Source organism: Sciurus vulgaris (assembly GCF_902686455.1).
Source record: "Sciurus vulgaris genome assembly, chromosome: X".
Taxonomy (NCBI): Eukaryota; Metazoa; Chordata; class Mammalia; order Rodentia; family Sciuridae; genus Sciurus; species Sciurus vulgaris.
Window position 1 is genome coordinate 56,804,554 of NC_136471.1, and position 12,121 is coordinate 56,816,674.

The 12,121-nt window shown below is 34.7% G+C and overlaps 1 protein-coding gene across 1 annotated transcript; it reads left to right on the forward strand.

The window, feature by feature from the left end:
* Positions 1 to 250: 250 nt before the first annotated feature.
* LOC306651290 (mothers against decapentaplegic homolog 5-like) lies at positions 251 to 2,247 on the forward strand. Its single transcript, XM_079123847.1, is given in 2 exon segments — positions 251 to 1,468; positions 1,470 to 2,247. Coding segments are annotated over 2 exon segments (1,395 nt in total). The 5' UTR covers positions 251 to 482; the 3' UTR covers positions 1,879 to 2,247.
* The last annotated feature ends 9,874 nt before the right edge of the window (positions 2,248 to 12,121 follow it).

The window sequence follows — 12,121 nt, forward strand, 5'->3', positions numbered from 1 at the left end:
AGAAAAAAATCATACAGAAATCCATCTTACATATAAAAGCATCCATATGTGAGGATATATGTAACATTGTAATATTAAAGCAAGAAAAATCAATAACTAGAAACAGAAATGATAGAAGAAAATATGGTTCATTCATAGAATGAAGGTGTTAAAATACTTTTTCATTTATATTGACCAACTTGGAGGACTTTACATAATGTAATTTTTAAAAATATTTTAGAGATTTGAGTTGCAAAAAAGAACACGGGTTAAAACAGTAGAGAAGTATATGGAACAAGTCATGCAAGACCCCTTTCTTCCACCTCTTGCCAGAGGACTTGAACCAATGAAAGAAGCATATGGCACTTGTGAAGATAAATGTCACTCCTCCCTCTTTAATTGGACCTTCTGCTTATGACCTGTATGTGACTTTTCACTTGTGATCTGTTCTTTCAGTAGCTACTGACTTTGATTACAGGAAGGTCTCTGAAGATTTGTATCAAATGACGTCAATGGCCAGCTTGTTTTCTTTTACTAGTCCAGCAGTGAAGCGATTGTTGGGCTGGAAACAAGGTGATGAGGAGGAAAAATGGGCAGAAAAGGCAGTCGATGGTTTGGTGAAAAGACTGAAAAAGAAAAAGGGTGCCATGGAGGAACTGGAGAAAGCCTTGAGCAGTCCAGGACAGCCGAGCAAATGTGTCACTATTCCCAGATATTTAGATGGACGCCTCCAGGTTTCTCACAGGAAGGGCTTACCTCATGTTATATATTGTTGTGTTTGGCGCTGGCCTGATTTACAGAGTCATCATGAGCTAAAGCCTTTGGATATTTGTGAATTTCCTTTTGGATGTAAGCAAAAAGAAGTTTGTATCAACCCTTACCACTATAAGAGGGTGGAGAATCCAGTCTTACCTCCTGTGTTAGTGCCTCGTCATAATGAATTCAATCCACAACATAGCCTTCTGGTTCAGTTTAGGAACCTGAGCCACAGTGAACCGCATATGCCACAGAATGCCACGTTTCCAGATTCTTTCCATCAGCCCAACAACACTCCTTTTTCCTTATCTCCAAATAGCCCCTATCCCCCTTCCCCTGCTAGCAGTACATATCCTAACTCCCCAGCAAGTTCTGGACCAGGAAGTCCATTTCAACTCCCAGCTGATACACCTCCTCCTGCCTATATGCCACCTGATGAACAGATGGGCCAAGATAATTCCCAGCCTATGGATACAAGCAATAACATGATTCCTCAAATTATGCCCAGTATATCCAGCAGAGATGTTCAACCTGTTGCCTATGAAGAGCCTAAACATTGGTGTTCAGTTGTTTACTACAAATTAAACAACCGTGTTGGGGAAGCTTTTCATGCATCTTCTACTAGTGTGTTAGTAGATGGATTCACAGACTCTTCAAATAGCAAAAGTAGATTCTGCTTGGGGTTGTTGTCAAATGTTAATCTTAATTCAACAATTGAAAACACAAGGCGACATTGGAAAAGGTATTCATCTGTACTATGTTGGTGGGGAGGTGTATGCGGAGTGTCTCAGTGACAGCAGCATATTTGTCCAGAGTAGGAACTGCAACTTTCATCATGGCTTTCATTCCACCACTGTCTGTAAGATTCCCAGCAGCTGCAGCCTCAAAATTTTTAATAATCAGGAGTTTGCTCAGCTTCTGGCTCAGTCTGTCAACCATGGGTTTGAGGCAGTATATGAGCTCACCAAAATGTGCACCATTCAAATGAGTTTTGTCAAGGGCTGGGGAGCAGAATATCACCGACAAGATGTTACCAGCACCCCATGTTGGACTGAGATTCATCTTCATGGGCCTCTTCAGTGGTTGGATAAAGTCCTTACTCAGATGGGATCTCCTTTAAATCCCATATCTTCTGTTTCGTAGTGCAGATGTATTCTTTTCAATTGTTATTACTATTAGTGGACTTGTTTTAATTTTAGGGAAACTTCCAGTACAAATACTGTGAGCTGACATGGAAAAACAGATTTTATAGCTTGTTTTTTTTTCTACATGATTATGACCAACACATTTGTATTTTGTGATGAATCTGGATTTGTTTGTATTCATGTTCATGTGATTAAATCTCAAAAGTATTGTAAAAGATGTAGATTAAGTATTATGCCCCTGTTCAGAAGTTTGGTATTGATTTTAAACTGGAATGTCTTTAGCTTATCATCCCAACAGGTTTTTTTATTCGTTAATTTTTTAAAGTATGCATCACATGATGAAAAATTAAAGTTTAAGAGGGTAAAAACAGGAAAAAATAAATAAAAATAAAAATAGTTGTATATGGACACAATATATTTATTTTTATTTATTTATTTTTATGTGGTGCTGAGGATCAAACTCAATGCCTCAACAGTTACAAAGCAAGTGCTCTACTACTGAGCCACAACCCCAGCCCCACAATGTAATGTTAAATGAGAAATATTACATTTAGATGCAGTGGAATGTATATGATTCATTTATTCTTCAGCAAAGACTGAAATCCTACACATGCAAGTATGTATGTATACATTTTTGTGTAATTTTATCAAGATGGAAAAAATACTGAAGAGTATACAGCAGGCTACTAGCATTGACTACCTGGATTTGAGGTGGAGAGATAAAGTGAGAGGAAAGAAGAGGGTAGGAAAGAAAAATACAGACTATTTACAAGCAGAACTTTGAACAAACATATAAGTATAAAATTAAGAACTCAGAAGTAAAAGTACAAGAAAAGAGGTCATAAAATGTATGGACATATGTTGAATGGAATACACAGTGGAAGATGTAGAATGCTTATAACTATTCCTTTAAACCTGGAGGTTGAGTTATTACTTGTTTATTAAGCAGAATGAAATAATAATTAATGTCAAGTCACAATGTGCATCATTTGTATTTAGCTTTATACATTGCAAGTTTTATAGTGTTATTAGAAAAAATCATAACAAAAAGTCACTTAGAGTCACCTAAATGTGACTAATTGTTTTCAGATTATGCTGATACCATGATAAAGATGTCAACATTATTTTTATTTTGAAAATACTAAATAGCATTACTGCTTTTCCCAGTTTTATAGTTTATTTTAAACTTTATATACAATAAACTTCACATATTATGGTGATACAGTTCCATGTATTTATATAAATGTATAGCTGCATAACCACTTCTACAATGAAGATACAGAACATTGCAGTACCCCAAAGTATCCTCATGTTGTTCCTTTGTAGTTCCATTCTTATTTCTAGTCCTTTCTGACCTCTGATCATTTCTTCATTCCTATACTTCTGCATTTTTACAGACATCATATATATATATATATATATATATATATATATATATATATATGTTCAAACATTATGTAACCTTTTGACTTGAGTTTCTCTCATTAGGCAAAATGAATTTGAGATTCAATTGTAATGTATCAAAAATTTGCTGCACTGATAACTGTATAATAAAGTATATTTAAGGCAATTATTACCTAAATGAACTAACTCACTGAGGGAATTATTGACTATATTAGGTACCCATTTCAGGCTAAAACATTTCAAACTTGAAGATATATTCTATATGCTTAAGATAACATTCTATTAACATATTCCCAAAACCAATGTAAAACTAAATAAGAAAGTGTTTATAACAGGAATACTGGCCAGATACATGTTTCCTGATGAAACAGTGAATTAATATGGCATGTAGACTCTATGACCCAAACTCAAGTCTGAAACTGCTCGAGAAACAGTAAGGCTGTTGATAGACTTCTGAGCCTAAGATAGTAACTGTGAAAGATGTCTAGGAAAATAGAAGATTGCTGTGTCTAAGTGTATGCCTCTGTGTGTGCGTGTGTGTCTGTTTACATGCATGCACAGCCAAGAACAAAAGTGGGCTAGTTTGTGTAGGAAGGATCATCGTTGTTTTTTTCACCACTACAGTCACAGACAGGGATTAGTGTTAGAGGTGACTGAAAGATGTTCTCAAAGGCAGGATCCCCACTTAGGTGGGTAGAAGCTAATAGATTCAGATCTTTATGCATTTTCTTCTCCATTTCCTCCTCCTTTAAAAAGCATTATGGGAAATCTATTAAATTAATATAGAAAAAACACATGATAATTGAATAACTTAAAGGCAATGACATAACCTCTACAAATGAAAAAGTAAACTGTACAAATTTGAAACTGATAGACAAGGAGTGTAATAGAAAACTGAAAACTAATTTCAAATCATGAACTAAGGTAGTAGAATAGAATGTCAAAACATAACAATAATAAATAAATAAATTGGGTAAATCAACAACAACAGATATTGAAAAGGAAGTAACCATATGGAAAATTGTGAAATACTTAGAACTGAACAACACTGAAAATTTGGCACATTATAAATTGTGGAAATAAAGTCAAAGCAGTATTTATAGGACAATTAATTACCTTTGAATGCATTTCTCATAAAACAAGAACATTGAAACCTCTTGATCTAAGCATCCAATTTCTAAAATTGGAAATGCTGGGACATTTCTTGACTCCAAAGGAAAAAAGAATCAAGGAAATAAAACAAATCAATAAAACAGATCACAAATAAAAACAAAGACTAACACTTAGACACAATTTATTAGTTTAAAAACAATAATTAGATAAGTAAGCCTCTGGGAAAACTCCTCAAGGTAAAAGAAAGTTGTAAATAATACAAAGAAAGAATAAGAATGGGGTGACCACTAAAGATACAATGGAAACCTCAAACAGTGTTAGTGAAAAGTGCACATTGGCACAGTTATTCTTGAGAACAATCTGATGCTTTGGGTGATGTGATGAAATGGAGAAAGCATTTTCCCTATCGCTCCCTCATCTGAACATACACCAGACAAACTTTCATATAGATGATTAAGGGGATAGGTACAAAGATGCTCATCACTGAATATCTTGTAGTAAAGAGTTAACTACTAGAGTCCACCAGTTATTCTCTAATTCTGCTTTTTTTTTCTTCTTAATGTTATCACTATTTGACCTTGTGTGCGCTGGGGATACTGTGGAGAAGAAAGCAAAGTCCCTGCTTTTGAACAGCTTTACATTTTATCCTATTATTAATCTTATAATGTGAAGTAGTGATAAAACTTATGCTGCTATTTAAAATAGGATAGTAAGGGGAGGCCTTCTTTAATGAGGAGGTAATATTTGAAAAGAGATTTGATTTGCAATGTATGGCAAAAATCTGATTATAATAAGAGTGCAAGACATGTGAAGATCTGGAAAACAGTTTTTCATACAGTGGGTACAGCTAGACCACTGAAGATTACATTGAAAGTTAAAGGCATAGTAAAAGCTCAGTATGGCTAGAGTAGAGCAGTCAAGGCAGAATGGTAGAATTTTAGATACAGAGACAAAAACATATAAGACTTCATTGTCCACTACAAAAATTTTAAATTTTATCTTAAGCTGGTGATAACTCCTTGGAAAATTTCAAGCAAGGGAGTATCATTATCTGAACTCTTTGTTTTAAAGGTCATCTGGCTAGTATGATAAAAATCAACTGAAGGCAGAAAGTGGAAATAGGGTGACAAATCAGGCAACTATTGCAGAAGTTCAACAGAGAAGACATGGTAATTTGGACTATGGTAATAGTAGCAAAAATATGTTAGAAGTGTTCAGATTCTAGATATACTTTAAAGGTAGAGACATAAATCAATTGGATATGGTTTGGTAGAGGAAGGGATAGATCTGAAGTTTTTGGCCTGAGCAATGGTGGTGTCAGTACTGAAAAGAGCAAGTAGCATTTTGAAGAGGATGTGTGAATTGCTTCAGTGTTGCATGATCAATTGCACAGAAAATGTGTTATTTCTCAGATTCTTTAATTCATTTCACTCTCATGTTTGGCATTTCTGATGCATCATATTTTTGCTTTTCCACTTCTCAACTCAAATGAAATGCCACACCAGTCATCACGTTTTCCCAGAATCCAAGGGTTTCTCAGAAAGCAGGACTTGTAGTACTGAGACTCTGATAGTCCTAGGCAAACAAGAATATTTACTCAACCTATTGTTAGTAACCAACAATGGACCAGATGATACAATCCAGGAGATTGAGAAACTTAGCTTCTTATGATATAAACATTGACTAAGGTGAAATGAGAGATGTGGGATGTTACATGTTGGATTTTCCAGATGCTAATAATAAGATGTGTTTTTATTGGCATGACATATATTTATTAAGGATTAACATGCCCAATCCCAGAAAACCAAAGGCCAAATGTTTCCCCTGATAAGTGAATGATGATACATAATGGTGAGGGTGGGAGGGTGAGAGAAGAATGGAAGAACTTTAGATTACATAGAGGGAAATGAGAGGTAGGAGTGAGTATCAAAAATGGTGGAATGAGACAGACATCATTACCCTATGTACATGTATGATTACACGAATGGTATGAATCTATATCGTGTACAACCATAGAAATGGAATGATGTACCCCATCTGTGTACAGTGAATCAAAATGCAGTCTGTAAAAATTTAAAAATAATTAAAATTAATTAAGAAAAGAAAAATCACAAAAATTTAAAAATTAAAAAAATAATAAAATGGATTAACATGTAAGAAAGGAAGGAGGCAGTAGTAATATTAGACAAATGGACAATTTATGAGGAAGGCCCAACAAATCTTTGATTGACTCCTGTGTTTGGAACATACAATATCCATTAGAGGTGTCTTGAGGCAGGCCAAAATGAACGGGCTTTTATATTGGTTTTTGGCTGTGAGCTGCTGTAGGCTGTGAGCTGTGTGCTTTTGGATGAGATGGCTTTCTAACGGAGCTGACAGCTTGAGTCTGAATTCTGATAACACTCCCAGAAGCCAAGTCAACAAATCATTCCTTGAGCAGAGGTATACGTTTATTTCTACCACAGAAGGTACCAAGCATATAAATTCTCTAATCTTTATGCTGTCTGTGGGCTGTTCTCTGAAATGGTTTATTCTTGCAAGCTTTCTTGAGATGTCTGTGTGTTGAGTGAATATGCTTACTGAGGATTCTGACCTGCATTTCCTTGCCTTTTTACTCCTCGCCCTTACCTCTCCCAAAATATGACAATTTTTATCTCAGGCTCTGTTATCTTAAGGACTCTGACTTAATGTATTAAATATTAGATGCCTTTTACATATCCAACTTGAGTTAACTGCAAGGTCAGGGCTGCAGTTATACATTTGGGTGTCATAGATGGTAGTTAAATACATAGTAGTGAATGAAATGACCTAGAAAAAGTTAGAGATAAAGTGAAGAATGCTGAACAAATGAAGTATCAATGAATAGAAGCTATACATAATTGCAATTATCATTTTATTTATATATTAACATCTGCCAAAAATTTTAAAGATGAAACATTTCCTGGTACCAATACACACTACAGATTATCCACACCAATTTTACAATTCATAAACTGTATCAGAGGATTAATTTTATCTGTGAGAAGAGTAATGACAGAAAAATGAAACAAAGAAAATAAAACATTGTCTCCAAGGGGTCAGTGTAAGACAGAAAACTAAATTAGCAAATATATTCTACCAATAGTTTAATTGAGTATTGTACTTTCTATATTGAAGAGGAACTTTTTTTTTTTTTAACCACTAATATTGTCTCCTGCATTGGAGAATATCAGCTGAGGTAGAAAAAAATCCTCAGATAACAGAGTCAAATTTGTGGCCTTGAGTTCTATAACTAGAGTCTTACCTCATAGCAAGGAATAGCAAGGGGAAAATGTTAAAAGCCAAGGCTTTTCTTTTGTAAGAGCTATTTCTTTTAGAATTCAAAAGGTTAAGCCATGAAATAAACTCTAATTTTATAATGTACAACACATGCAAAATATAATAAATGAAGTGCTGTGTGATAGAATCTGAAGGAGGGGGACCCAAATGGACCCATTTAAAATATAAATGCTTGAAAAAAATCCTGATGATTATTGATCTTATCTTAATCTAACTAGACTAAAAATGTTTAAATCAAACCAAATTTGAGACTTGGGAAAAATTAGTCACAGCAAAGCAAATAAAGTTATTGCTTGAAGAATTGACATGTAAAATTTAATGTTAGTATATTACTTCAGTTTCTATATTTGTTTGTAAAAGTGTACAAAATCACTTGAAACATAACATTTTTGGTTTGGTAAAATATTTTAATTTGATGAGCTATGCCATCTGTAGCTCAAATTTCCTTGTGTATTTTGATTTTGCCAACTGTGAAATGGAGATTATTGCCTCCCCCATGTGTCTGTTCGTGGCCAAGTATTTACAGATGATCAAATGATCCCCCTGTGGGGAAATGAATTAGGAGTCTATCCTTTCCTTTGAAACTAGAAGTCATTACAACACATACCGAATACTATAATGAGACCAAAGGGCGTGTAATGTGGGATCCCTTGACAGACAATCCGACATGAAGGAAAAAGAAATTGGATCCTGGTGTGGTGGTTTATGCCTGTAATCCCAGCATCTCGGGAGGCTGAAGCTGGAGGATCACGTGATCAAATTCAGACTCAGCAACTTAGTGAGGCCCTAAGAAACTCAGTGAAATACTGTCTCTAATAAAATATAAAAAAGGACTGAGGATGTGACTCAGTGGTTAAGACCCCTGGGTTCAATCCCTGGTACAAAAAAAAAAAAAAAAAAAAAAAAAAAAGAATTTGGAGTATGAACCTTTCTTTTTCTTTTTTTTTTTTTTATTTTTATTTTTGGAGGTGCTGGGGATTGAACCTAGGGCATTGTGCTTGCAAGGCAAGCATTCTACCAATTGAGCTACATCCCCAGCCCCGCAGAACACTAGCCTATGATGCTTGATACAGGGGGTCTCAAAGACACCAGACAAGAGTAACTGATTCTGAGTATTTAGTTGATATTGGCATCTGTGATTTAATTACTCTGATTAGAATTATACTTGTGTATCAATTCTGGATTGAGTTTGCTAATATGTTTACTGAGGTTTTAAAATTATCTAGTCGTTGGTGAAGATTGGTCTTTATAGTTTTGGATTATATTTGTCAGGTTTTAGTATCAGAATTATGCAAAAAGTCTACATTTTTTTCCTATACTTTGTAACATTGTAAATAGAATAATCTTTTTATTGGTGAAATACCTTTTTTATTATACCATTTAAGTCAGGAAATATTTAGTAGAGTTAGAGGTAACAATCATCATTTTTTCCATTATTATTAAAATTTCAGATTTTCTATGTATCTTTGGGTCTTTGGGTTGCTTTGCTAGTTTTATGCCTTTTTTTCTCAAGTTATATGATTTTGTTTGATTATTAATTTTTTGGGGGGAGGATACTGGGGATTGAACCCCAGACTACTGTACCACTGAGCTATACGCCCAATCTTTTTACCTTTTGTGACCGTGTGTACCTAAGTTGTTGAGGTTTATTCTAAACTTCCCATCCTCTCACCTCAGCCTCAGGAGTTGCTGGTATAACAGGTGCTTGGCACTTGATTTCATCAATGAATATTTTCTCTGTATTTTAAAGAACCATCAAATTCATTAATTTGATGAATTTCATTTTTTCCGGTTTCCTATTTTTATTCTTATTCTTAGTTTCTTTAGAACTACTTGTGTTTCTTTTTTCTTGCTACATATTTAGTTAACATACTCATGCTTTATAGAATAGTGGTTATTTTCTTTTTCTTGTTAAACAACCATTTAAAAACTATTGTGGAGCAGAGATTCTAAACCTTCATACAGAAGTGTTTTCTTAATGTAGTCCTTTCTGGTAAATATTGGGTATGCTCTTCAGAGGTTTCACTCTCCAGTAACTATAGTTTTCTCCCTTTGCTGAAAAATATTTCATTTTACAAATAAACCCAGTTTATTTTCCCTATAGACAGACATTCAAATCGCTCTAGTTTTTGCTATTATTGATAATGCTTACTTGTATATGTCCCCTCATATATTTGCAAGTATAGCCTTTACATGTATAAACAAATTAATGCGAAACTATTTTCCAAAGAAATTGAATCAAATAAATGCTCTCACATTAGGAATGTATGAGAAGATATTTATCCACAACATCTTTGAATCTTCTTGTTAATCTTTTAATTTTGTTTTTGGCTAGTTGAATCCATGTCAAGTGATCTCTTGCTGTAAGTTTGTTTGAGTTTTCCTGAAAATTAGTGAGGTTGAGGATCTCTTTATACTGATTATAAATGTTTTCATTTCTTGAAATGACAATTTATTATATATTTTATAAAGAACAAGAAGGGAGAAGTTTTAAAATTTCCAACACAAAGAATAAATCCATCAAATAATACATTTATGAAAATAAAAAAAAAATACAACCCACAGACTGGGAGCAAAGAAAATAGATTTGCCATATACATCTACCAGCAAAACATAGGTATTAAAGATATACAAATAATTCCATAGTGTAAGAAGAGAACTAATATCCTCATAGAAAAATCAGCAAAAGTAAAAGAAATTCAGAAATTTAAAAATGAGGCACTTTAAAATTAGAGCATTTATAGTGTCTGTGTACATTGTTCAGCTGTAATTAATATTGGCAATGCCTTCAGGTGTCTTAGTGGCTTAGGCTATAAGGGGTTGTGTGATTGCTCCACCAGCAGCAATACAACACTCTTAGGTGAGGCAGGTTTACCAGTATTTCTGAGTGCAAGGTGTTTGCCTGCATGTTCAGAGCATCCTGTCAGATTTCATAGGTCATTTGGAGGTAGAGCTGCTCTCTAAGGCCCAGGATGGCACAGTATAGGAGTGGTGTAACTGTCGATGTCTGAAGGCTACGTAGGATCCATGGTACATTGTTAAACCTGGCTGAAGTGACTGTCAGTGTACAAGGGCTGTGAAAATGCTTCTGTGTGGCTACAGAGGGCTGACTTGCTTAGAGTGGGCTGCCCAGTGATTTCCCAGATTAAGACTGGGTTGGTGTGGCTACCTGGTTGTCTCCTATGTTAAGGGTTCATGGGTTAGGTCCTCCCTGGGGACTTGATGGGTCAAACTGTGCCATATGACTAAGCTGCTTGTCTTGCTGTGGGAGGGCAAACAGGGCTGCTTTCACAGGATCCCGAATGGGCATGGTCTCAAGGTGGCATGACAAAATGTAGACTGATCTCTTTCTTTGGGGCAATGCAGCACTTTTGATTTTCCATAAGCACTCCAAAATGTGCTCAGGTCTCATGAAAGTTGCATCCTTCTCCAGCAGAAAATACCGCAGATGTATATGGGACTGCTAAGCCTAGCAGTAATCTTCTGCTTACCCTTTCCCTACCCAGGAAAATACCTCTTTGTTCAGGATTGGGCTCAACTAGAGAGATCAGACAGTTATTTCCTTTCTTATATGCCCATTATCTGCCTCCAAGCTCTGTGATGTCTCTGCCACATTCCCACTGCACTGTGGTGCTCTGCTGTGATCATTCCAGTGAAATAGCTGTGGTTTTTGTTTGTTCATTTTGGTCTTTGCTTCCGTGAAGGGAAGCATGCCAGGTACTTCTGATCAGCCATCTTGCTGATGTCACCCTTTCACATTTTTTTAAAACAGTATTTTTAGTTGTAGATGCACATATTACCTTTAATTAATTAATTTATTTATTTAATGTGGTGCAAAGAATAAAACCCAGTGCCTCACACATGCTAGATAAGCACTACCACTGCCACAACTCCAGCCCCATCCTTTCACTATTTTTGAAAAAAAGTATGTTGCTTACTAAACTCTTATAATCTATTGGTAATTTTTTTCTTAATTACTAAAGCTTCATAATAACTCCTGATAGCTGATACTGCAAGTCTGCTATCTTTCTGAAGTGTCTTGGCTAATCTTTGAATTTAATTTTCCATAAAATTTTACAACTAGTGTATAACCTACATAAAATGCAGTTGAAACTTTGATGGAGATGCACTAAATCTATAGAATAATTTGGCAGGAAATTATCACCATCATGATATTGTGGTCTATTCTGAACAGTGGTATCTTTCCTTTTATTTTGGTATTCTTTAAAACATCAATAAAGTTTTGTTTTCCATATAGAGATTTTGAATATCTTTGATTATATTTCCATTTATTGATTTGGCATTTTAAATTCTATTATAATTTTTAAATGCTTTATATTTGTAGTTTATAAAAAATGCAGTTGACTTTTGAATAGAATTTTAGCTACCTAAAAACCTCTTTTATT